The sequence below is a fragment of the Xyrauchen texanus genome, chromosome 2 (assembly GCF_025860055.1).
Source record: "Xyrauchen texanus isolate HMW12.3.18 chromosome 2, RBS_HiC_50CHRs, whole genome shotgun sequence".
Lineage (NCBI taxonomy): Eukaryota > Metazoa > Chordata > Actinopteri > Cypriniformes > Catostomidae > Xyrauchen > Xyrauchen texanus.
In genome coordinates this window covers 8,030,435-8,057,958 of record NC_068277.1, presented here as the reverse complement: position 1 = coordinate 8,057,958, position 27,524 = coordinate 8,030,435, and the positions used below count along the sequence as shown (strand labels likewise).

The window sequence follows — 27,524 nt, the reverse complement described above, 5'->3', positions numbered from 1 at the left end:
CGTTAATGTGGAAAAAAACGTCATAAATGGACATGGCAGATGTGAAACTGACTGACCTGTAAGCTCATGATGAACACTTGAAAGACTTTGACTTCTGAGATATCGGTATGAAATCCATTGATGCTGCATGATTGATTGAGATTAAGATTGAAATTGCAATATGGCTTTGTGCATTACTAAACCTTAAAAGGATGTTTTAAACTGCAAAACCATACAGAAGTGCAGAAATGTTTTAGAAGTACAAAATAACCTTTTGTATATCAAACATCATGTTATTATATTTAGTCATTTTTTATATATATATTTTTATCTTTCACTGGCTCGCTTTCAAATGCTGGCCTGTCATGTGTTCAGCAGATCCAATTTTCAATGGAAATTATTTACTGTTGAACAGTGAAAGTCTATTGTACCTCTTAGTAATTTTTTTTAAGTATTCCTATATAAAACAGTGATCTGTGTGACAAAACAAGGTATGTTTCGGTATCAGCCTATATTTAGTTAGTTAATTCACTGTAAAAAAAAACAAAACTGTTATTACAAAAAAAATCTGGCAGCTGAGGTTGCCAGAATAATTCTTTAAAAAATACAGTTAAAATGTAAACCACTTTACAGAGCAACCTGTACATTTTACAGTTAAAATTGATATAATTTACACGCTGGCACTGTAAAAAAAATTTTTTACAATTCTGTTAAATCTACAGAAAAACAAATTTCAGAAACATGCTTTCTTGATCTGTTGTTTAATTTATGAGGTATTTGTTAATCACCATAGTAACTATAGAAGGTCACATGATGACATGAAGTTCTTCAGTAGTGGCTCTTCCAGGAGCAATGACCAATAAATGTATTGAGACGGTGCTCAATGACACAAACACCATCATGGGAACACATGTGAGATTTAAATAATGCAGTAAACATTAATTGCATTACATCAAATATAACACAGAATACCCCAGTGTACCTAACTGATATTAAAAATATGATGAAACATAACTATTCCCATAAAATATAATGATATGTAATGGGTCATGCAGGGAATTGTGGGAACGCCTGATTACTGTTTTTTACTGTCATTTTAACAATAATTTACTGTAAAAAAAGTACATGTACTCTCTTGTTCTTTTTACCATTAATTATACAGGAAAATCTTTCTGTTTACATTTAAATAATTACTTTTTTTATATAATTTTATTGTAAAAACTACTGTATTGTCTTTTAAAATATATTAAAACATTTTACTGTATACATTACTGTACAGTATTAACTGTATGTTACAGTTAATACTTGTTAATCAATTAACATTTTATTTCTGTAGCATATTTACAGTATTTTACTGGTAAAATTACTGACATTTTTTTTACAGTTAGTTAATAGTTAGTAGTTAATAGTTAGTTAGACTCTTTTTATAATAATTTGTAAAAAATTATGTATTATTATTTCTTGCACATTTTTATATTCATAAGTGTAAATTCTCAAAGAAAATCCCTGCTTTTTAATTTTCAAAAGAGATGTCGAATTATACTTAAATTATTTGAAAAACTCATAAAATGTGATAGTAATGTCTGCTCTGTTATGCTGTACTATTTATAAGATAGTATAAGGTTTTTTTGTTTTGTTTATTTGTAACTAATACATTTTTTACTGTTGTTTGTTGTAATTTTTTTGTTTACAATAAATAAATAAATAAATGTTTATTACGACTCCTGCCATCTTTCATATTGCACTGCACAGTCTGTCTCTGATTTTAATAATTACACAGAAAAATATTTTCAGAATGGGTCACAGATACTTTCTTTGTTTATTTTTAGGGGATATTGCATACTGGCTACAGATTTGATATGATACAATCAAATGATAATAATATGAAGAAGAAAATAAAAAATTCAGAAGAAAGGTCCCAATAGAGAAGGATATCTATGGATTAATAGACAGTAGCTGTTTGGATAAAAATAGAAATAATAATAATAAAAAAAAATACACACACATATCAAATGAATGATAGATAAATGCCTAAACACATTTTTAGACTTTAAAGTATGCTGCATGTGTTATCATATAAAATTGTGTTGGATGGGCCATTCTATTACTTCATAAAATTATCCACCAGGTGGTGCCACACACTGTACGTGAGGACATGCAAATACTGGTATTTAAAAAAAAAAAAAAAAAAAAATATATATATATATATATATATATATATATATATATATATATATATATATATATCAAACAACAGAGGCATTATATAAATAAACTGGGGTTTAAAGGGTTAAATTCCTGAAAACGAATGAATATTTGGTAGTGATGATCAGCACTGATGTTGGTTAAATATTAACTCATTTAACGTGGAAAATATGGCATTTTTTATTTTATTTTTTGACGTGGACATTTTTGTGCTCTAAGGACCTCTGAATAACTTTTTTAAATTGACGCACATGGGTTAAGACAAAAGGCTTGGCCCAGTAGTTAGGAACCCTTCAGGGATGGGCTTTCTTCGCTTAGTGACCGCTTGGACTTTTATTTTGAAATCTCCTCCGAGTCCGAGACCGGAAGTCATTGGCGACAGCGAAATCTTCACGTTACTTGCAGGAACACTAAAGAAAGGAGGAAAAACGGCCAGCGGAACACACACACTGGTTTTATTGAGAAAAGCTGTCATATAATCTACAGACGCTGGTATCTCAGAAAACATCTCCCCTGTGAAGCCTGTTGCGAAGTTCATCGTGAAAGTGAGTGAAACATAACAGGCTGCTAAATAGCTAACGAGCTAAAGGTGTTTATCAGGCTGTTAGTTGCATTACTTCCTATCGATAATCCTGTTTATAATCACCAATATTCCTGACCGATCAATTGTTGCTGTAATCTGTATTCAGTGTTTGAATAATAACTGCTAGAGTATTTAATCACTTCATATCACTGCTGGCTGTTTTGCATATCTGTATTGACATCAAGCTAAATCGATCAATTATTGTCTAGAAATCAGTTGAAAATATCGGCCATCTAGACAGCTGGCAGGTGGTCTTTTAAATATTGTGTTCCTCCTTCCGGTTACGATTTGAAAACATTGAGACATTGAGATTTCTGGCCCGCAGGAGGAAAGCTCATTCAATCATTATTAAATTATTTTTACTTATGTGTTCTTATAGCTTTCTTAACCCTTGTTCATCACTTTCAAAAAGTTACTCAGAGGTCCTTCGAGGCTAAAAATGTCCACGTCAAATATATGCCATAATATTATATATTAATATTATTTTCAACTTTCAATGAGTTAATATTTAAACCAACATCAGTCCTGATCATAACTACCAAATATTCATACATTTTCAGCATTAAATCAATTACATTTTTGTTTACATAATGACACTATTGTTTTTTTAATGAAAAATAAATTAAACAAAAATTTATAATTTTCCATGTACTAAATGCTAAGAGTATTTTTTGTGTGTGTGTTGATTATCACAGTCTGGGTTATGTCAATGATTAGCAACAACATTGATTTTGATGGATTATTATTTTTTGTGCAGTGTCGGAGTAAAAAAAAAATAACTCACACTTGACAAAAATGTCAGTGTCAAAAAAACTGCTTTAAAAATATTATATATTAATATTATTTTCCACTTTCACTGACTTAGATATTGATCCTGATCATAACTACCAAATATTCATTAATTTTCAGGATTTTAACCCTTTAATGCCAGTTTGTTTACATAATGCCTCTGATGTTTTTACACACACACGCACACATACACATACATTTATCAATACGTTCATACAAAACACACTCTGACATCCAAACCAACACACCCACACAATATTAGCTGCATCATTTATTCAATTGGCCTGCAGTGCTCTATAATACAGAAAATAGGGGGGAGGGAAAGCATGTATATGCTCCATAGGCTAAATATGAGAAAAATGGCACATCTGGTGAAAAAAAAAAAAAACACCGGAATAAAAGCATAATATAATATAATATAATATAATTCATGAGTTTATGCTTTATTGGCACTGGGATCAAATATTGCAGTTTAAATGGGGGCATTTTTGTCCTGAAGGTCCTGAGTGTAGCTATTTTGTGTACACAGTGTATTATAGATGTATTATAGGAACTGAGGTTTAAATATAAAAATTCCCCAAAAATATACACCTTTGGCAAAATTTATGCCATTGGCAATAACACCAACCCCAAAATTATATATAAAAAAAAAAAATGACAAAAATGTCCCGAAGGTCACACAAGGGTTATTTTAAATGTATAGATACATGTTTTTTCATTTTTATGTTTGACTTCTTTATTGATGCTATTTTTACATTTAGAAGGCTTTTGTCTTCACTGGGGACCATTAGAGTATCCCACACACCACACACACACACACACACACACACACACACTGGACTGAGACTGATCAGGCTTGATAAATTCACTTATGTTTCAAAGTCTGTGTAACCATCATTACATTAATTGAAAATCTTTGGGGTCCAGACCAGCTATTTAAAATGTATTTGCTGAATCAGATTTGATTCCTCAATAATATCAGATTAGATATCTGTGTCTGAATAGGGAAATTTAGCTGCGTTATAACAGGATGCACCAAAGTGCCAACTTTCATTGCATTATTTAAAAAAAATGAAACTTGTTGGCTTGTACCATTGTCTTTATAGCTCATTTCGGGTATGTTATAATGCAAATTAATGGCTGAATCTCAATGAATTAGAGTGGTCCATGGTTTTCAGTGACAGGCCAAGCCAGTAATGGACTGATACATGGGCCAATATTTGACCTTTGGGATATTATTGTCATCAGCCCTTGAAAAGATTGTCCGGCCACTTGCCCGAACAAACAAGCAGCTTTATGTGAATATTTCTGGCCTTTTTATTGGTAAAAAACCTCAGCCATTGGTTTTGAATATTAAGATTGCAGGATATATGCTTTTAAATTATGCTGAAACGATCACCCCATAGCACAGAGCCTGCTCTTTCTCAAGGGTTCAGGGAAGCATTTCCTCACTGGTTGTGTCACAATAGGAATCCCTCCCTGATGCCTGGCTTCCTCCTGGGCTAATCTTTTTTCAAAAGGTTAATGATTTGAAATGAGACTTTTAATGGATACAGCCCACTGCATTTGTACTGCATCACCGATAATCACAAATAATGTTGCACAGAGCATTAGAATTGAGGGGAAACACTCATGGGCCTATTTCTGTTGTAGTATTTTAAAGGAAAAGTTTCAACCAAAAAGGAAAAATCCTGCCCATGTTGTTCCAAACTTGTATGACTTTCTTAGTGGAACACAAGAGATATTGGGTAGAATGTTAGGGACTGACAGTCTCAGTCACCATTCACTTTTTCAATTAAAGTCACTGGTGACTGGGGCTGAAATTCTCCCTAACATCTCACTTTGCATTCCATAGAAGAGAGAAAGTCATACAGTTTTGGAACAACGTGACAGAATTTTCACTCTAACCTTTAGAAAATGTCAGTTTTCTAAAGGTTAGTGTGATTTGGTCAGTCTCTGAGTTTTCAACATGATTGTTTATCTTTTAGCTGTTTGAGGTACATGTATTTGTGGCCCGCAAGCTAATTTCTGAAACATATGATGGGAGTTGATCGAAACGTCTCATTGACCAAGCTGTTAGCGCTTTCCTCATAAATATTAATGAGCCTTTCCCTGTCATCCTAGCTTCATTTTTTGGAGCGCATTTTACTTGCTTCAGAAGTGCAGGGCAGGTGACTTGGCACTACCTGTTTCCGGTTGCTGCTGTCATGAGTGTTTGTAGCTTGCTAGCCTGCTTAGGATTGCTTATTCTTATACGCTCATCTTTTTATCCTTTGCCATTTTACCACGTGCTTCAGGTTTTCTCACTTTTCTACTGTTTCAACTGCATATATTTTACCACACGCACCCGTTTTCTCTCTTTTTCTTTTTCCGCTTGTCTACATCTCACATCTCGACCGTGTGCATTTGTTTTCTCAACTGTGTTTTACATGGATTATTGCATCAATCTTAAACATCTACTGATCAGGAAGCACATCGAACCACATCGATCTCAAACCCTTGACGCTCAAGAACAACCATAACAACAATGACAACAAACAATTGCGGTAAGTCATGGCATCCACTCATGTTATTTCTTCCTGCATTGCATGCCACATGTATACTATTGCTTCTTCCGTCAGCTGTGAGGGATTCCCATGTGATAAATGTAAGGAATTAGTCAGGCTGACGAAGAAGGTTAATGAGTTAGAGACACGCATCCAAACTCTAGCGGAGGTCAGTGAGAAAGAGAAGCTGGTAGATACTGTTTTGGATGCGGGTAGTGCAGCGAGCTACACACACACTTTGGTTCTGTCTCTAGAGCCCCTTTAGCAGGGTGTTTAGGTGACGTCTCAGTGGCATACTCATTCAGCAAAGTGACACCACTTTGGAACGGGACTCCAGTTAAGGTTTCCAGTCGATTCTCCCCACTTAGTGATGCACCCACTGAGAATCATGTTGATAGAGCCTTAATAATGGGTGATTCTATTATAAGGAACGTGGAAATAGAGACTCCAGCCACCTAGCTTTGCCAGTCGGAGAGCACTAAAGATAATGTTAAAAAGGTGTGTGAACTTGCAAAACTATGTCAGACACAGTTGCACACATGCTCTGACCCCCTCCCTGCTCATCGTGGTGACGAGTTTTATAGTAGATTAGTGTCACTGAATGGCTGGACGTCTGAGTGGTGTCTGGAGAATAGCATAGGATTCATAGACAATTGGAATAGACCCAACCTGCTAAAGAGAGACGGACTCCATCCCTCCAGGGAAGGTGCCACTATTCTCTCTAGTAATTTGGCTCATTGTCTTAATAGTGATAGTATTTGAATAACTGGGGCCCAGGTCAGGCAGCAGACAAACTGGTTAATCTGAACATCTGCTAGCTGCCTTGAGACATCACACAGGTCAAATAAACTACAACACATAGACTGTATCACCTAGATATTATATAGAGACTATATAATATTATTATATAGTGTCTATTCCCCAATCTATCAAACACAAACCCCTCACTACATCATGTAGGAAAAATTTGATTAAGGCGTTGCTACAATTTACAGTGACATTTTTGGTGTTACTCAGAGGACAGGATATAAGTTTAAGTCTTTTGAACTAATAATGCTTAATGTAACACTGTCAGATAAAAATAATAAATACACTCACCTAAAGGATTATTAGGAACACCTGTTCAATTTCTCATTAATGCAATTATCTAATCAACCAATCACATGGCAGTTGCTTCAATGCATTTAGGGGTGTGGTCCTGGTCAAGACAATCTCCTGAACTCCAAACTGAATGTCAGAATGGGAAAGAAAGGTGATTTAAGCAATTTTGAGCGTGGCATGGTTGTTGGTGCCAGACGGGCCAGTCTGAGTATTTCACAATCTGCTCAGTTACTGGGATTTTCACGCACAACCATTTCTAGGGTTTACAAAGAATGGTGTGAAAAGGGAAAAACATCCAGTATGCGGCAGTCCTGTGGGCTGAAAATGCCTTGTTGATGCTAGAGGTCAGAGGAGAATGGGCCGACTGATTCAAGCTGATAGAAGAGCAACTTTGCCTGAAATAACCACTCGTTACAACCGAGGTATGCAGCAAAGCATTTGTGAAGCCACAACACGCACAACCTTGAGGCGGATGGGCTACAACAGCAGAAGACCCCACCAGGTACCACTCATCTCCACTACAAATAGGAAAAAGAGGCTACAATTTGCAAGAGCTCACCAAAATTGGACAGTTGAAGACTGGAAAAATGTTGCCTGGTCTGATGAGTCTCGATTTCTGTTGAGACATTCAGATGGTAGAGTCAGAATTTGGCGTAAACAGAATGAGAACATGGATCCATCATGCCTTGTTACCACTGTGCAGGCTGGTGGTGGTCTTGTAATGGTGTGGGGGATGTTTTCTTGGCACACTTTAGGCCCCTTAGTGCCAATTGGGCATCGTTTAAATGCTAGGCCTACCTGAGCATTGTTTCTGACAATGTCCATCCCTTTGTGGCCACCATGTACCCATTCTCTGATGGCTACTTCCAGCAGGATAATGCACCATGTCACAAAGCTCGAATCATTTCAAATTGGTTTCTTGAACATGATAATGAGTTCACTGTACTAAAATGGCCCCCACAGTCACCAGATCTCAACCCAATAGAGCATCTTTGGGATGTGGTGGAACGGGAGCTTCGTGCCCTGGATGTGCATCCCACAAATCTCCATCAACTGCAAGATGCTATCCTATCAATATGGGCCAACATTTCTAAAGAATGCTTTCAGCACCTTGTTGAATCAATGCCACGTAGAATTAAGGCAGTTCTGAAGGCGAAAGGGGGTCAAACACAGTATTAGTATGGTGTTCCTAATAATCCTTTAGGTGAGTGTATATGTCGTCTTTTGCCCTTGCTACTGTATATAGATACCCGGACCGTACTCAGATTTTCTTGGTGAATTTGCTAATTTTCAGATTCAGATCTAGTAGTTAATGTAGACAGAGCTTTAATTGTAGGTGACTCTAACATTCACATAGATAATGAAAATGACACAGTGGGAATAGCATTTATCGCTATTCTTTAATCGCTTGGAGTCAGACAATATGTGACAGGACAAACTCATCACCATAATCATATGCTAGATTTAATTCCGTAATACGGAGTTGATGTTGACCCTATAGAAATTCTACAGCAGTGCAATGACATCTCAGATCATTACCTTATCACTCAATCTACACCGTGCTATTGTTCAGGTAGAACTGTTCTTTCGACCACTAAAGATAGCTTCACTAATAATCTTCCAGAATTGTCTCACTCGGTAAGGCAAAAAGTCTAGAAGAACTTGATGTAATAACAGAAATATAAATACTGTCTTCTCTAGCACTCTTGATTGTGTCATCGAAGGGTTGATGAAAAAAAATTCAAGAATAAAGCCCCACGCAGTGGTACAATGATCACACTCATGCTCTCGAGAGCAGCTCAGAAAATGGAGTGCAAGCAGAAGGATACAAAATTAGAGGTATTTTGCAGTGCATGGAAGGATGTAGCTATAGACATGCACTTAAAGCTGCCAGGTCTGCATATTTTAGCAAACTCTTAGAAAATAACCACAACAATCCTAGGTGTTTATTCATTACTGTGGCTAAATTGGTCAGGAATAAAGCATCGACTGAACCAGATATTCTGTTGCAGCATAATATTATTGACTTTATTTCTTTACTGATAAAATTGAAATCAGAAATACATTTGGAAAATGCAATCAACTGTCACAGCAGCTCAGAAAACAGTTACTCATAATTTTCCTCACGAGCAATTTCAATCCTTCACTGTAATAGTTCATTAAGAGCTAACAAATCTTATAAAAAAATAAAAAACCACAACATGTATGTTCGATCCAATACCAACTAAGTTCTTAAAAGAGGTATTCCCTGTAATCTTAGAACCTCTTCTTAATATTATTAACTCCTTGCTATTCTTAGGACAAGAAACTTTAAAATGGCAGTTATCAAAACACTTATTTAGAAGCCACAGCTTGATCCTGGAGAGTTGGCTAATTACAGACTGATTTCAAATCTACCATCCCAACTATATTCATTTCTACAGAGAAATTTTATATATGAACAATTTCAGTCAGGATTTAGGCCCCATTACAGTACAGAGCCTGCACTCTTCAGAGTTACAAATTACTTGCTCTTATCATCTGATCGCGGCTGCATTTCTCTTCTAGTGCTTTTAGATCTTTGTGCTGTATTCGACACGATAGATAACGACATTCTCTTGAATAGGCTAGAGAATTATGTTGGCATTAGTGGACTTGAATGAGCATGGTTTAGGTCCTATTTATCAGACCGCTACTTTTTTGAATGTGTAAACAAGGAATTGTCAAAGCAAACAAAAGTTACGTGTGGAGTGCCACAGGGATCAGTTTTAGGGCCTCTGCTTTTCTCCTTATGCATGCTTCCCCTGGAAGATATTATCAGTAATCGTGGAATAAGTGTCCACTGTTATGCAGACGATACCCAACTTTATAGTTCTTCTAAACCCAATTCACAATTCTCCAAATTAGCAGTGTATCAATGAAATCAATGATTGGATGGCCAGACATTTCCTTCTACTCAATTCCGACAAAACAGAGGTATTAATTTTTGGAACAGATACCTCTAAGAAAAATAAATAAGATGCTAAAATATAATTTGACTCTCGATGGATGTACTGTTATGTTGTCTTCTACGGCGAATAACATGGGTGATATATTTGATACCAATCTGTCCTTTGAAAATCACATTTCCAATGTTTGTAGAACAGCACTCTTCCACCTCAGATATATTGCTAAATTACGAAACATGCTCTGTTGCTGATGCCGAAAAACTATTTAATGCATTCATGACCTCAAGACTAGATTATTGTACTGCTTTACTGGGAAAATGCATCTTCCAGAGTGCTGAATAGAAACAAAAAATATGATCATATTAGCACCATTTTATCATCTTTTACATTGGCTACTTGTTAAATTTTGTATGAATTAAAAAATTCTGTTAACTACATACAAAGCTTTGGTCTCGATCCACAGTACTTAGGTGAACTTCTGACACGCTATATTCCATCACGTTCATTACGATCACAAAACTCTGACTTGTTAATAGTTCCTAGAATATCAAATCCACAAAAGGAGGTAGATCCTTTCCTATTTGGCTCCTAAACTATGGAATAGTCTCCCTAACACTGTTCGGTATGCAGACACACTCACTCAGTTTAAGTCTAGAAGAAAGACTCCTCTATTTAGCCAGGCATACACCTAATTTATCCATCAACTCACAATTAGGATGTTTTAGTTATGTCTGCCAGAACCAGAAACATCTATCATTATCTATAACTCATAAAATGTAATGACAGCTACACTAATATTATTCTATTTGTTTTCATTTGTTTTCATGTATCAACCTCAGCATTCATATCCCCAGGTTACCAGATCCAGCTCTATTCCTGCTTGGTGTCGGACTCCACTGCTATGTGTTTCTGCTATGAGTGATGATGACTAAATGCAGCCGGTGCTAGCTAGACATCACTTCAGTCTTTTATGATGGACTACAGAGGATGAACTGATGCCAACTCAAACTGTAAGACATCGGATACTTCATATACCACTACCTGAACCTTGGATTTAGGATGGACCCCATCGAACCTCACCGAAATGACCTGCCAGTTGAACTGCTATGCACCTCATTGATCTCTGCCTGCATCACCTTTGTCTGTTGATGGACTTAACTCTTGAAATGGAATACATAGACTATCATTTATCTGCCTACAAAAGCCTTCATCAGCCAACTAACAAAGGACAATGCATCTTTGTGAACTTCTGCAGTAAATCCAGGATGGACTTCAAAGACAGTAGTCATTAATTTTACAGTTCTTAAAAATTAAAAAAAATTTAATCACTGGACCTTAACACTTACTGAGTTTACTAATCGTAATCTATGACCTTCACTGCACATAAATAACTAATATTGTCATTATATTCATGCTGTTTAGTCAGATGGGAACTGGCCCCCACAGTGAGCCTGATTTCGCCCAAGGTTGTTTTTCTCCATTAACCAACATATTATGGAGTTTTGTGTTCCTTGCCACAGTTACATTCAGCTTGCTCACAGGGGTTATAAATACAATTATAATTTAATTATTAAATTTTTATACACAATTTATAATCATATTTTATCAAACTACACAATGATCACTCTAAAACTTTATAGATATTACGGTTAAATTGTTTGTTAACGCATGATTTTCTGTAAAGCTGAATGATTTGAAATTATGTGTGTTGTGAAAAGCGCTATACAAATAAAGATTACTTTACTTCCTGTATGGGACGACTCCAAAACAGGTCAAGAAAATGAACAGGATCTTGTTATTAAAACAGTTATGACATCTGTGGTGTAGGTTCACATAAGCCGGCACAGAGCAGAAAAATTTAATCTGCAAATTGTTTCGCAGGACAATAATCACTTGTAATACAAGCAATCTGTTTTATCGCCTCAAAATTAAGCATGCAAAAAATATTATGAAAGCCAAAAGATGAACTTTGCAATAATTCTGTCATTTAATTACTTCTTTTTTGCATGAAGTGATATTTATGTCCTGTAGCGGGATGGCAGTGTAACTCGGTGGCTCCGCTGACCTCCCTTGCATTTATTGAATTTCTAATGACAATTGACTAATTTCCTTGCTATTTTGAACTATTTTGATGTGAACTTCAGGTTGGATACACTAATCTGAAAAGCTGAGTTAGCGAGATGGAAAAAAAGTAACAAAGTAAGTTTCGCTAGTATCGCATCTTACGAGAAGTTAGTTGAATTGGATGATTGGAGCCAAAGAGTTTATGTCTGTTTCTGAACTTACCCGAGGGTGTAGAATCATCTAATCTTGCATCAAACATTTCAGCGTCACTGCCAGTGTGGTTTCCTTCGTTGGTGGGCGATAGATTGGAGATAATGAGAGCCCACCACATTGGTCTGCCAAACAACACGGGCAGGCCTTGAACAGTCATCATGAAGATGCTTTGCTACACTGACCGATTTTGGATCCTCAAGGCTGCTAGGCTATCCTTGCCTATAATTGATGGAAAAGACATCAAGTTTACTGCGGATTACAGTGCCGTTACCATCAACCATCTTCGTGCATTCTCCAAAGTCACAAGGAGATCGCAACAAATGGGCTATCAGACATTTATGCTTTACCCGGAATCCAAGCGGATTCTGATTGACTCTGAAAATTAAAGTATTTTCAAGAGTCGCATCTGAGAGAGCCAGATGTCATCAACTTCAATAGATAGTATCTTGTGGATCGCTTATTGTATTGAAGCGGACCTTGTCTATTACAATTTTAGAATAGTTTGGCAAGGCCATTTGCGAGGATGGCCGAATTTCATATATTAAGGCAGATATGGCGGAACCGTAACTTTGCCTTTATCTCTATTTATTCCCCTTTTCAATACAACAAACTTCCTCTAGACTTCAACTCTCTTGCTGTTCTGGATTGCGTCCTCATTATCGGTGCTCTTATAAACACTGTTGTGGACACATCACTTGATCACTCTGGTTCGCATACTCCGACACTGTAAGCTTCTTCTGCTGAGCTTTGCAGGTTCATTTCAGATTTGAGTTTAACGGATTTATTTAGCACTTTTCACCCTTAAATTAAACAATATACTTTTTATTTGTGCACACTTAAAAGCTACTTGAGGATAGATTACATTCTTGCATCTTCAGATTTGTTTTCAGAAATACACACGGTGGCAATTCAGCCTTGTTCCATGTTATATCATGTATATTAATACGACGAAACCAAAAGTCCGGGAAAGTGTTTTGTTGCCTCTGTGTTGGTACAACAAAGCTCCTCTCCTTAATTGACTGCAGGCTTCTGTTGGAAACGTAGCTCTGCAAACATTATTTTAGGTATGCTGGAGCAGACCCAGTGATTGTTCTGTATGCCAGCATCTGAGCCTTGAGTTTGATACATGCATCAACCGGCAGCCAGTGAAGAGAGACAAGAAGCGGTGTAACATGCATTCTCTTTGTTTCATTTAAGACCAGACATGCTGCTGCATTCTGGATCATTTGCAGGGCCCTAATTGTGCATACAGGGAGGCCTGCAATGATAGCATTACAGTACTCCAGTCTAGTTATGATGAGTGACTGGACATGAAGTTGTGTGGCATGTTAAGAGAGGAAGGGACTTATCTTCCTGATATTGTGGAGTGTAAATCTACATGATAGAGCTGTCATTGAGATGTGGTCTGTGAAATTGAGTGGTTATCGATGGTTACCCCTAGATTTCTGACCATTTTGGAAGGGGTTACTAGGCATTGAATGTTTTGTTCAACAGCAGGGTTGGCTTGAAAGACAAGGAGCTCAGTCTTGGCTAAGTTGCAGGTTGTGTTCCTTCATCCAGGCCGAGATATCTGCTAAATAGGCAGAGATCCGAGCAGTCACCATGGTGTCATTGGGCTGGAAAAACAAGAAGAGCTTTGTGTCATCAGCATAGCAGTGGGAAGAGAAACCATGTGCCTGAATGATGGCTCCCAGTGATGTTGTATGTATATGAAAGAGAGGTGGTCCAAGCACTGAGCCCTAAGGTACTCCAGTAAGTAGCTGATGTGAATTAGACTCCTGACCTCTCCAGACTACTGAGAGATAGGAATTCAACCATTCAAGCACAGTTCCTGTGATTTCCCAGAGTAGCAAGAGTGGAGAGTAGGATCTGATGGTTGCCTGTGTCAAAGACTGCAGAAAGGTCTAGTAGAATCAGGATTGATGATCTGGATCCAACTCTCACCTGTCTCAGCAACTCGGTGACGGACAGCAGGGCAGTCTCAGTGGAGTGTCCGCTTTTAAAGCCTGACTGATTGTCATCCAGCAGCTTGTTCTGCGAGAGATCTGATTGAAAACTGCCCTTTCAAGTGTTTTCGCCAAGAATGGGATGAGAGAGACTAGTCTGTAGTGTTATACTTGTGTGGGGTTACGTTTAGGTTTTTTCAGCAGCGGGGTTACTTGACCCTGTGTAAATGTATTGGGGAAAATGTGTTAATTATGTGTGTGAGTGAAGGTAGGATGGACGGAGAGATGGCTTGGAGAAAGTGGGAAGGAATGGGGTCAAGGGAACAGGTGGTGGGGTGGTTGGAAATGAGGAGTTTAAAAACCTCAGTGTCTGTCAGAGGAGAGAACATGGATATAGAAGAACTGCATACAGGAGGCGGGTGTTTGAGTGTGTGGTGCTAAGAATGTATTGCTGATGAACCTGATTAGTAAAAAAAATGTGGCCCAAGACATCTGCTGTCAGTGAGGTGTCAGGCGGTCGAGGGGGAGGACAGAGAAGTGTGTTGAATGTTCTAAACAAGCTGTGAGTGTCAGTGGTGCTGTTGATCTTATTCTGGTAATAGGAAGTGTTTGCAGATTTAACATTATCTGAAAAAGTTGCAAGCAGAGACTGGTACTTACTCAGATCTGCTGGATCTTTAGATTTCCGCCATCTCCTCTCAGGCTCCCTGAAGTCATTGTTCACAAAGGACATCAGAGAGTGGACAGATGCTGTCAAGACAAGTTGTTAAAGTAGAGCTTAGTGTGTTTGTGGTAGTGTCTACTTCCAGGGTGAAAAATAGGTTTTGTGTTGGAAGAGAGGTAGAGACAGCAGTGGAAGGGCGTGAGGGTGAAAGAGAATTGAGGTTACGGCGAAAGGAAACCAAAGGCGGAGTTTGTTTTAATATAGATGGGAGGGTCATGTTGAATTGAACAAAGTAGTGATCTTAGACATGTAAAGGAGTAACAAGAATATTCGGATTGGTACAGTTACGTGTAAAAATGAGGTCCAGCTGATTGCCCGATCTGTGAATTGCTGTAGTGCTTAGTCTTTCCATGTCAAACGAGGCCAGAAGAGCATGAAGTTCAGTGAACTGGGGCTTGTCGTGGTATATGTTGGAATCTCCAAGAACCACAAGTGGCCGACCATCTTCAGGGTAGGAGGATAGCAGGACATCCAGCTCCTCAATTAAGTTTGCCAGCTGACCTGGAGGGAGATAGATGACAAAAACATGGATATTTGTGGGTTGCATTGTAGTGCTAGCATGGAATTCAAAAGAAGTATTGTTACATAGAGAGTAGTGTGGTGAAAATGTCCAGTTGTTTGTAATGAGGAAACCTGTTCCCCCACCATTACGGTACGTCGAGGGGTGTGAGAGAAGTTGTTGGAGAGAGCAGTGGTTCTTGAATAACATGAATACTACTCTAGAACAAAGTGGAAACAATGAAATAAGCACATTGCACGCAAGTGCAGACTCCTGTAGATAGATTGCTTCTCCTGAAATTACTATGGATCCCGCAGTTTAAATATCCTACCTGGTGCTGGACACGCCTTAATACTTCTTAGCACAACAAAGCTAGTCACGTGGATAATCGAAACTAAGGGTCACGCGAAGTGAAAGTGCGGGAACAAACGCGGCTTCCATACACCACAAATAAACAATGCTAAACTTTAGCAATTAATAATACTCTAAAACAAGTTAAGTGTTGTGTATAGATGCATAAAAACAATGATAGTTTTACACACAATAAACAAACAACTCTAAATCTAACTGTGAATACCGTGGGACAAGTTAAAACAATGTAGCACTCACACCCACACATGTTTAAGCGACAAGTTCAATACAGTAAACAAACAGTACAAGTCTGGCAATGAATACTACTCTAGAATAAAGTTAAAACTATTAAATCCTGTAGATAGATTGCTTCTCCTGAAATTACCAGGGCATATATGCTCACCTAAATGCTAACTTAATTCGATGGTCTGCTCTACCATTATCCTTGCTAGCACAGACTTCAGTAATTAAGATGATCATTGATCCCTCTCTCGCTTCCTACTGACTTTAGGGTCAAGTTACAAGCCATGGTTACTAAATTTGTATGGCAAGGAAAATAAACCTATAACAATGCAGTGTGCCAAGGAAGCTGGGGCCTTGCATTGCCAAATTTAAAATTGTATCATTGGGCCTTTTTTTTATGGCCTCTAGGTGTTTAATCCCAGGGCGACCAACTCATGGCAACTAATTAAAGAAAATTTAGCACAACCCCACAGATGACAAGACTTGCCTAATATTCCTCTTAAGAAATCCAAGATACATTTGGCCCAATAATTTCCTACCTTTTATCAGTGTGGTGTTCCGCATCAAAATTGGCTCAGAATAACCTTAAATGACACACGCATTCTCCGATATTTCAGAAATATCTTCTTACTGATAACAAACCATTTGTTTTCCCAAAATGGAGCAAGATAGGCATTCACATTATGTCAGATATTTTGGGAGACAGTGGGTTACAGATGTTTAATGATTTATGCACAGAATATAATCTGCCAGGCTCATCCTTTTCTTTTATATGTGCTTGAGATCCACCATGCAAACATATGGTGTCACATGTGGCACAGTATTCCATCTCACTCATTGCACTCAGTGTTAACAAAAACTGCACATACTAGAGGTTGGAGTAGTACTGAGAAGGGTGAGAAGAATAATGTTTGCTGGGATACAGTTTGGGCTAATCTTAAAAAGTCCTGATTTGCAGTTGATTAATTATAAAACGATTCACAGGATGTATGTTAAACCTAGGAAACTCCATCTAATGAAATTTAGCCCATGTCCCAACTGTGACCTTTGCTTCCTGGGCTCCATTGGATTTTTATGCATATGTTTTGGGACTGCCCGGAGGTGAAGAGTTTTAAAAAAAACATGCGACTATTGCATTAAATGCATTTTTGAAACTGGCTTTCCCTGCTGCCTGAGGCTCTTGCTCCTCAATGATGATTCTTCTCTTAATTTATCATTGCACCAAAAAAGACTGTTGTTCTCTGGACTAACTGCTACAAAGAAGATGCTTGCTCTACATTGGCAGCCACTACATACCCTTGCTTGGTCACACTGGATGCACTCTTTCCTGGACATTGTACATATGGAACTATCAATGCCCAGAATGCATGGGGCTCAATGGCTGTGTCCAGTTTGTATTTAATATGTTGATAGTTATCTTTAAATGTATACAATTTTGTGAAGCGATGGTAGTACATTTGTGTTGTGGATGGGATGGATATGAGGACAATGAACAACATGTACACAGTAATGTCTGTATGTCTTCTGCTCACTCTTTTGTTATTTTTGAAAATATTAAAACATTTATTAAAGAAAATAAGTTATATTTATTTGATTATTTTGCTAAAGTTTTTAATAATAATAATAGTGGTCAACAATATTTTAAAATAAAAAGTGGCATAATGTGAAATTTAGCATTTTGGAAGGTTGATTTTTGAAAACAAGTTGATTTTTTTGTTTTTGTTTTTCTTGCATCACATCTTTTCTCATCCAAAACCTCGACAACACACATCCACAACGTCCCGCAGTGGACTCAATTGTAACTGCGAGATTTGGTAAGAGATTCAGAGGGAAAGTACATTATTCAGTGCTGCTCACAGTCTGCCTTATTCGAGTAGTGTTTTTAATAGTCTACTAGCTGCTGTAGAACGATTAGTCGATTACTCGTGCACATCCATTTACATTTAGTCATTTAGCAGACGCTTTTATCCAAATCAACTTACAAATGAGGAACATATCAAGCAATTTTTCATACAAAGTTCAACAACATCTATAGTGTTGTATTGCCAAGCTCTTAAGGTGGCTGGAGTAATATAGATGCTATTGCAGAAGAAGGATACAGAGGATTATTATTTGTATATTTTTTGCACATTAAGTGCAAGTTAAGTTCAATTGTAAGTGATATTAGTGTGAATTGGTTTAGTGCTCACGGAACAGATGTGTTTTCAGCTGGTTCTTGAATGTTGAGATGGTATCAGCAGATTATGTGAAGGAACAGAGAAAGTGGAACAGAGAAAGTGAACAGTCGTAAAATAGACTTTGAGCCTCTTTGTGATGGGACCACCAGGCACCACTCTTTCATAGACTGCAGAGATCCGAGTTGAGTATGGACCTGGAGAAGTGAATTGATGTAAGCGGGTGCGGTTCCATTGGCTATCCTGAAGGCCAGAGTCAAAGCCTTGAATTTGATGTGGGCAGCTACAGGTAGCTAGTGAAGTGAAATCAAGAGTGGTGTGACATGAGGCCTTTTTTGCTGATTGAAGACCAGACGCTGATGCATTCTGTACAATCTGCAGTGGCTTAATAGCTGCTTCCCGGATCAATTATCAACAAAACGGCACTGAAACGTATGCATTTACTCGCAGACCGGTTTCGACCGCACAGCGCAGAAAATTATAAACAAGCTTGTGTACCAGTGAGAAGCATGACGCAGATCATGAAACCCGTTTGAATGTGGTACAGAATTGTCTGTTGCAAAACTTACCATCGTCATATTACCAAAGCTATTGTTAAAACCGTAGAAACTATTCCATACTATGGGTGCTATGGAAGAACTATGGTACATTTTGGAATACATTACAACCAAACTTTGCGTTTTCCTTCTGTATGAAATCTGTTCTCTTCTAATGCTCTCTGATTGTAGAAAAGTCTTTACTGGTTTTGTGAGATTATGTTAAGATGTAGGAGCCTGATGATAGGAATCTACAAAGGAGACCCAGCTTTGCACTGTCAGAACATTTAAATATAATCCTAGAAATAGGGTGTTAATATTCTAATTAATATCTGCATCCCAACCTCAAAATCAATTCTTTACTGTCAAATGTGTATTTCAATGCACAAAATATGCTATATTATTGTTAATTGGTGCTACCAAATCAGGTGCTGGTGCCACATTTATAGGCCTTTTAAGGCACAAATAACGCAGTGTGATGCAGTGCCCGACGTTTTACACCCCTGGCTTAATTTATCAAGATACATGTTTCTGATCTCGCTTCAGTAGGTCTTGCTTTGTTGTTGTCATGTTATGCACAAGACTTTTTTCAGCCAGAGCTGCCCTTGATGCCTGATTGCTTGTTTAAGAGATTTGAGTTATGTGAGTAATTCAGTATCACATTCTCATTACTAGGATCTGTTTTGATATTATTTATGTTACCAAATGTGATCTTTTTGTTTTCCGGTTTCTAAGCGGCCCATATTTAACAGTGTGACAATAGACCTGCATATGCTCATTTAAAAAACAAACAATAACATCATGTGCTCTACCTGCATGTGCACATAATGACAGAAATCATCATATTTGCTAGTCCATCAAGTAATTCAAGAAATCTCACCACTGTTGTTGCTATCCTCCAATTGATTGGCTTTAAGTTTTAGAGAAGGTGCATTTGTGTCTGCACCTGTACAGTGATATGTAATGTTAAAGACACGTGTATTTCGACCTGATGGGTCACACTTCGGTCACATTATATCTATATGTCTCAGTTCTATGGTATCTGCACTTATATAGCGCATATATTATTTTTAACCTTAACGGTATTCAAAGCGCTTTACACTGTGACTCATTCACCCATTCACACACACATTCATACACCAAATGGCGGCAGAGCTGCCATGCAAGGTGCTAGCCTGCCATTGGGAGCAACTTGGGGTTCAGTGTCTTGCCCAAGGACACTTCGGCATGTGGAGTCGTGTGGGCTGGTATTCGAACCACCAACTCTGCGATTAGTGGCCGACCCGCTCTACCAACTGAGCCACAGCCGCTCAACTATCTATGACCACAATCAGATTTTTTGTGTGCATACTTTGTTGAAAATAGGACATCTGTGCCACACAGACTGGCTGATTTGGTGTAGGACCACTTCCACTATGTAGTGCGAGCACAGCCTTCTATTCCATGTTATATATCAACAGGTCTTTTACATGCATCATTATATTTCCAACTCATCTGCTGCAAGTTACTACAGGATTTTTGTCCTTTTTGTTGTGGTTCAAAGCAAATTGTGTGTTGTGGTGTGTTGTTATTTAAGCAAAATGAATTAATTGTATAAGCTTAAGGTTTTGGGGATATTATGTCTTAATATGATATCTAGCTTTATCAATTTTTGCCAGCTGACTTGTTTCTAAAACACAACATATTCCAAGTGATGTGCTGTTAAGTGTATCAGAATAGGTATTGTAATTTCTTTGTGGTGCTCCTCCCACAAATGCTAGTTTTACAAACATTGCAGTTAGTATTGGCTTGATTTGCATCATATTTTCCAAACAATATCATATTGATAGTTTTCACTGTAAGGTGACATTTTGGCTCATATTTAACATCTTAGATTTGCTCTCAGTATTAGCCAATTGAAAGGTACAGTTGACATAATTAGGCCTATAATGGAAATTGGCTTATGTTTATCTATAGTGGATTGATTATTTCTCCACTAGAAGGATGGATTCTCTGAAGTCTGTTTTTGAATGTACATTTGAGAATTTTGGCATTGCCATTTAAAGTGAAATATTTGTATTTTTGGGATATATACACACTTGGTCACTTCATATGTTTTTACTGATCGGATGGCAATCTGATCATGAAATGACCCATGGTTAAATGCCCTCCAAGGCGGATTCAATACGGATATAAATCCGATCACTCAAACCACCTCCAGAGGTAATTTAAAGTGATAGCTCACCCAAAATGCTGCAAATGAACGCACACAAAGTGTTCCTGACTGTCGTCAATGGTGACTAAATGTTAAATATTTATTGCAATTATTTATTTTGTGTCAAATTTGCAACCATTTTATTTGCAGTTTGGAGCCCTGAATGGGCTTTCATTGAATTGGAAGTGTCTTAGATTCTATCATTTTCAAAGTTTAATGTTGCATTATAAGTGTTTTAATGTTTTTAAAGACACAACATACTCTGATTAAATGTTTCCTTTCATCAGTGTGCTGGCAGCAGTGACTGGTTCAGTGGCAGCGGTGCCAACAGCTGTCATCCCATGAGCTTTCTTCTGGCTTGAGCTGTGTGCTTTGGGCTCCGGCCTGGTTCATCTGAATCTCTGTGCCTAAGCGCCACAGTCATGGATCACCCCAGAGAGAAGGAGGGCGAAAGGCCAGTGAGGAGCAGTAAAGTGGCCCAGGGGCGCAGCGGGCACTCGCGGCCCTCCAGCTCCTCCACGTCCTCTGGGGTCCTTATGGTGGGACCAAACTTCAGAGTTGGCAAGAAGATTGGCTGTGGCAACTTTGGAGAGCTGAAGCTTGGTAAGGAAAGCAACGAGTATTGTACTTACTCAGTGTCAATGGAGCAACCTGAGGTGAAGGTTCTTGCTCAAAGCTCAGAGCTCTGAAGTGTTTTTTGTTAATTTGTTAATACAAATTTGAACAATTATTTGGAGGCACCGGTGGGAATGCCACCAGACATCTACATTTGTGAACTAATATAGTACCATCAGAATAAGAAATCCATAATACATCTAACAAAATATGCAAAATACTTTCAAAGTACTTGTATACGGGTTATTTTTGCATTCAAATAGCTGTTTTGTTATGACTGTTTTCAATGAGAGCTCGCTATCTCTTGCATGCAAGTGCATGCAGAGACCAAGAATGGATGAAGCCACATAGGCATATACCACGTAAAGATGGTTTAACCCTCTGGGGTCTAAGGGGGGGGGGGTAGAGTCACATGGGGTAACCTCCTCGTGTTCGCTATAATGTGGTTCACTCTCAGTGGGGCACGTGGTGAGTTGTGCGTGGATGCCGCGGAGAATAGTGTGAAGCCTCCTCGTGCTATGTCTCCGCGGTAACGCGCTCAACAAGCCACGTGATAAGATGCGTGGATTGACTGTCTCAGACGCAGAGGCAACTGAGATTCATCCTCCGCCACCCGGATTAAGGCGAGTCACTACACCACCACAAGGACTTAGAGCACATTGGGATTGGGCATTCCAAATTGGGGAGAAAAGGGGGGAGAAAAAAAAAAGTGGCGCTCATGCCTGAGACGTTGAAGAAAACACCTAGATGCGACGCAACGCTCAAGGACGGCCATCTAGCGCATATTTACATAGGAAAACTATTTTAAAATGTAATGAATGAAAAACAGACATCTTCAGTAAAGAATGTGATGTAGTTAATGTTCGCGTCATAGAAAATATATTGTTAACATTATAATTTTCATGATTAATAAGGTTAACAACATTTAACAACCCATTATAAATTGCTTAACATATAGTTAAATCGTTAACTACATTCAAATAGTTAAGAATGTCTTGAAAGTTGAATTTCATATATATTTGAATGTTAATAAACTTTGAATCTGTTAAGAATAATATAGACTTATTTATATAGCCCTTTATAGTTAGTTTTATAAATCAATAATAAAAGAAAAAAAAACTGCAGATTTATCGGTTATTGGCTTTTTCCACCACCTTGGTTATCGGTATCGGAAAAATCCACTTCCGGTCAACCGCTTATCCCTAGATGTTAATCTAATCAGATGTTCATAAAGGTGCTCTGTCAGGACTGATGTTGTTTGTTGTTGCCTGTAATGTTAAATGAAAGAGAAGGTGTCTAATGTCCTTTTGTTTCTGAATTATGTAGTATTTTTTTATTGCCTGCTTGTGCATATTTTTCTCTGTGCCCCTAAAAAATTTCACTTGGGGGCACAAGCTCTCCTAAACAGAAATGTTAGCGTAGAGCCCTGAAGTAGTGTAGTGGCGAAGAGGTTCTTGACCCAGCCCTACCCCACATCCTGAACCATTTTGTTGTTTACAATAAAATATTTGGTCTTTTTAAGTTGTATATGGAGTACCTTTAACTATACGGATATCGGTGACCATATCGGTATCGACCGATATTAACTTTTTTTTTTTCTGGTGGTTTTTTTTTCTGTACAGTTAATATTTTAAATGCCTGAATTCACTTGGCCATCATATCAATTATGGACTTCTGATCAATTGATATGGGTTTTTCAGTGGCCAATGCCAGTATTTAAGAGAGTGGGGTGCTGATGACTAATATAGACAGGACAAAAACATCAAATAATAAAACAATTTAACGATGGCAGAATTGTCAAACAATTAATTGACACAATATGCCCTCAAACCGTACTAATAATTATAAGAGAAATTGTTTATTATTCACTACCGAAGCGATTGGTACATTTTGAAACTGGCTTTTTTGTTATTCAGGCAAGATACGGTTACAGGCTGATACAAATGGATGCACAAATATGAATGGACAAACTCCAACATATCATTTGATCATCTATCAGCAAAAATCCTTTGTGTGCATTCCCATTTCATGCTTTCTAGTTTCTGTTTCAGTGGGTCAAACTTTGTTTTATTTGTTTTTCAGGAAAGAACCTCTATACCAATGAGTATGTTGCAATAAAGTTGGTAAGTACAGTTATATTTACTTCTCTCTACCTAAAGGTATATGTTTTTCAGGTGTGTCAGACAAGAGTTTTAAATGTAGTCATGTCAACAGTGACCTTGTTTAGTCAACTAGAATATTCAACATCTTATTTGAAATGCTCATGTTACATATTTAGTTAGCTGATTTGTTGTTGTACTGTATATTGTGGACTGAATAAACACAACAAAGAAATCTTTTTTGATTTTGTCAAATAATCCTTTAGGAACCTGTGAAATCGAGGGCCCCACAGCTACATTTGGAGTACCGGTTCTACAAAACATTAGGCAGTGCTGGTAAGGATAACAACAAACTAAACTGCACTGTGTTAACCTGTGTTCATTTTAATTTCTTTTGATGTTTCTGTATTGTCTGTGTTTTTGCTTGAGCACATTGTGCTGATATGTGCCCTCTACCTTTTGCCCTAATTTTCATATTCAGCTGCATGAATGTGTTTATAACTATGCTCAAGGCTTTGAGTTGACTGTATTTAGTGGCTCGGGGCTTTGTGATAGGGATTTACTGTCATTTTTTGTGCTTTGAAGCTCACGGTTGCTGAGCAGGTTTTCTTTGTATTGGTTTGAGGATTTTTCCCCACTGGAGTATCTGATGTGTTGAGTTATAACTTCAGTTTACTTTACTACATCAGTTTACTTCACCAAAGAGCCTAAGTGTGTATATAAGACCTAAATAAAATTGTGCACATAGGATCATAAATGAACGTATTGGCTCACCTACCAATGGCTGATGAATTGAGAGAACTTAATGGCTTTTAAAAAATCTTTGACTGACCATGAACTTCTGGAACGGATTGCACTCCATATATTTAGTTTTTTTTAAATTCTTTTTTTATTTTGTTAACTGCAATGAATGTACACTAATGAGCCAAAACATTATGACCACCTCCCTAATATGCTGTTGGTCCTCCACGTACCGCCAAAACAGCGCAGACCAGCTGAGGCATGGACTCTACGAGACCCCTGAAGGTGTCCTGTGCTATCTGGCACCAATACGTTAGCAGCAGCACCTTCAAATCCTGTAAATTACAAGCTGAGCCACATTGGATTGGACTTGTTGGTCCAGCACATCCCACAGATGCTTAAATGGGATTGAGAACTGGGGAATTTGGAGGCCAGGGCAACAACTTGAACTCTTCATCATGTTCCTGAAACCATTCCCAAGCAATGTGTGCAGTGGACAGGAGTCATCATGGGCACTCTGAACGGTCTGCGGCTACACAGCAGGGTGCGATGAACTGTGTGTTGTGACCCATTCCTCCCGTAACCATCATTAACATTTTCTGTGACTTGTGCCAAAGTAGACCCTGTTGCCGATTTGTCCCTCCTCGGACGACAGTCGGTTGGTACTCACCACTGCTAACAGGGAGCACCTCAGAAGCCTTGCCTTTTCAGAGATGCTCTGAACTAGTCATCTGTCCATAGCATTTTGGCCCTTGTTAAAGTCACTCAGGTCTTTACTCCTGCCCATTTCTCCTGCATTCAACACGTTGACAATGAGAACGGATTGTTCGCTTACCATCTAATCTACCCAGACTTTGACATGTGACCTTGTTAAGAGATAATCAACATTTATTTGCTTCACCTGTGAGTGGTCATAATGTTTTGACTCATCTGTGTGTATATATGCAGTATATGTAGATATAGAAATAAATATATATGAGAGCTGTCGAAATTAATACGTTACTGCATGCAATTAATTTCAAATGGTTCATTTTTATTAATCACGATTAATGCATTTACCAATTTTCACATTAGATTATGACATTTTATTCAGTGCTGAACACAGATCCAGCAGGGTAATGTATAATGTTACTTGAATTGGTGCTATATTAATGCATTTCAATCTTTATACTGTGGAAGGCTTTGTGTGGAAAATGTTAATAAATGTTTCCCTAAGTCTAAGTGGGAGGTAAACTAGTTGAAATGTCTAGTGCTTGTAGCATAGATATTGGCATTTCATCTCTTAACCCCTCATCCTTCCCAGTATATATAGTTGCTATCCACTTTGCTAAAGCAATCGTGAAGCCGCATTTACATGATTTGCTGCTTTGAACTACACATGGAAAGCGCTTGCAGAGAATGTTTTGTTTTGCTTTTAGCGCTGGCACTTTCCACATTATGATACTTCATACTGTGGAACTGTCTGCGATGCAATGGCGGGGAAATGCTGGTGCTTCTCTCCAGTGGGTCATGTAAACTCAGCTTATCACAAATCCCATCTGGGTTTGTTTTATATACAGAAATTACGGTTAAGAGGTCCTTTCTCCATCACTTGATCATTGACACCGTATTGCTGTTGTGTGTGTGTTTTTGTGGTGTGTGCATCAGTGTAATCACCCTGGACACAGCAAACAGTCCCACCAGTATTCAGCAGTCTCATAGAGCTGAATAAAATATAAGTATCCAATGTGAAACTTGGTAAATGCTTTAATCGCGATTTAAGAAAAATAGAAGCGTGAGACTGAACAACAGCCAGAGAAAATAACAGTTTTGAGATTTTAAATTTAAACCAATTAAACGTAAGCATTTTAATTTGTTTTATATCTGTATGTATAGTTAGAATCTTAGTATAATCCATTTGGCAATATACAACTCAAGTTACGTTGCCAATAAAGCTTGATATAAATTTAATCTACTCATATGTTCCTATTATTAAAAAGGTCCACTGGTAAACACCTGAAGATTTTGTCCAACTTTTAATTACAGCATATTCACTGATTTTATGGCATTTAAAAGTATATTTTTATTACATTTTTATACCTGTAAAAATGTGTCATATTAACTTGCAAAAGAAAATTAACATTTTAACATAAATGATGACTAACCAAGTAAATATATTTATAATGATATTTTTAATCACATATAATCATATTTATGATTAATCACAGACAACTGCGATTAATTAGAACAACAACAAAAAACTAGATCTTAAGAGATTTTGGCATGTATTGCACTCCATATATTTTGCATTATTTAATTAAAATACATTTTTGTCTTTGGCAAAAAGGAATTTAATTATCTGTTTGATTTATTAGCTTATAGAATGGAAGAGGCTTATTGTGTAAAAATAGATGCAATGAAAGTCAATGGTGACAGTCTAACATTTCCTTTTGTGTTCTGTGGAAGAAAGAAAGTCATATGAGTTTGGTTACTCAACATGAGGTTGAGTAAATGATTACAGAAAATATTTTGTTTGGGGTAAATTATCCCTTTAAGTTTTGTTGTACTGGCCGTTGTATGGTGATTTATGGTTGTTACAAGCAAGGTATGCATTCCTGCTGTAATGTTTGAGTGTTTTGTGTTGCCTTGGCGTGGCTGTAGAGTTTGATCGGTTTATGCTGTGCTTTAATTCAGGAAATGACAGCTTGGACGTCACAGAGCAGCACAATGATGGCGTTACCTTTGTGACACAATGCAAATGCTTCGTTTAGTTTTGAGATCATAACAGGGCAGGGGGCGTGGCCAATGACACTCTGCTCTTTATGATTCATTTAGTAATTTATGAGTCAACATATTCAAATGGAGTTTATTAGCATAAAAGTTTTCTTAGCAGTGAAAAGGAAAAGTGAGGGACAGGTCTGTGAAAACTTCCATTCCTCATAGCAGCTGTCAGCGAGATGTTGCCTCATGTCATGGATAGCCAGTTCCTCGTGTTTGTATTTAATAGATATGCTAG

At 37.7% G+C, this 27,524-nt stretch overlaps 1 protein-coding gene across 2 annotated transcripts in view; it reads left to right on the top strand.

The window, feature by feature from the left end:
- Nucleotides 1-2,554: 2,554 nt before the first annotated feature.
- LOC127657877 (casein kinase I-like) overlaps nt 2,555-27,524 on the top strand; it is a 72,607-nt gene continuing 47,637 nt past the window's right edge. For both annotated transcript variants that reach the window (XM_052146843.1, XM_052146834.1), the window contains exons 1-4: nt 2,555-2,729; nt 21,362-21,677; nt 23,772-23,812; nt 24,055-24,124. In XM_052146843.1, coding sequence (XP_052002803.1) covers nt 21,497-21,677; nt 23,772-23,812; nt 24,055-24,124 — 292 coding nt within the window. In that variant the 5' untranslated portion in view covers nt 2,555-2,729; nt 21,362-21,496. The remainder of the gene's footprint in view (nt 2,730-21,361; nt 21,678-23,771; nt 23,813-24,054; nt 24,125-27,524) is intronic.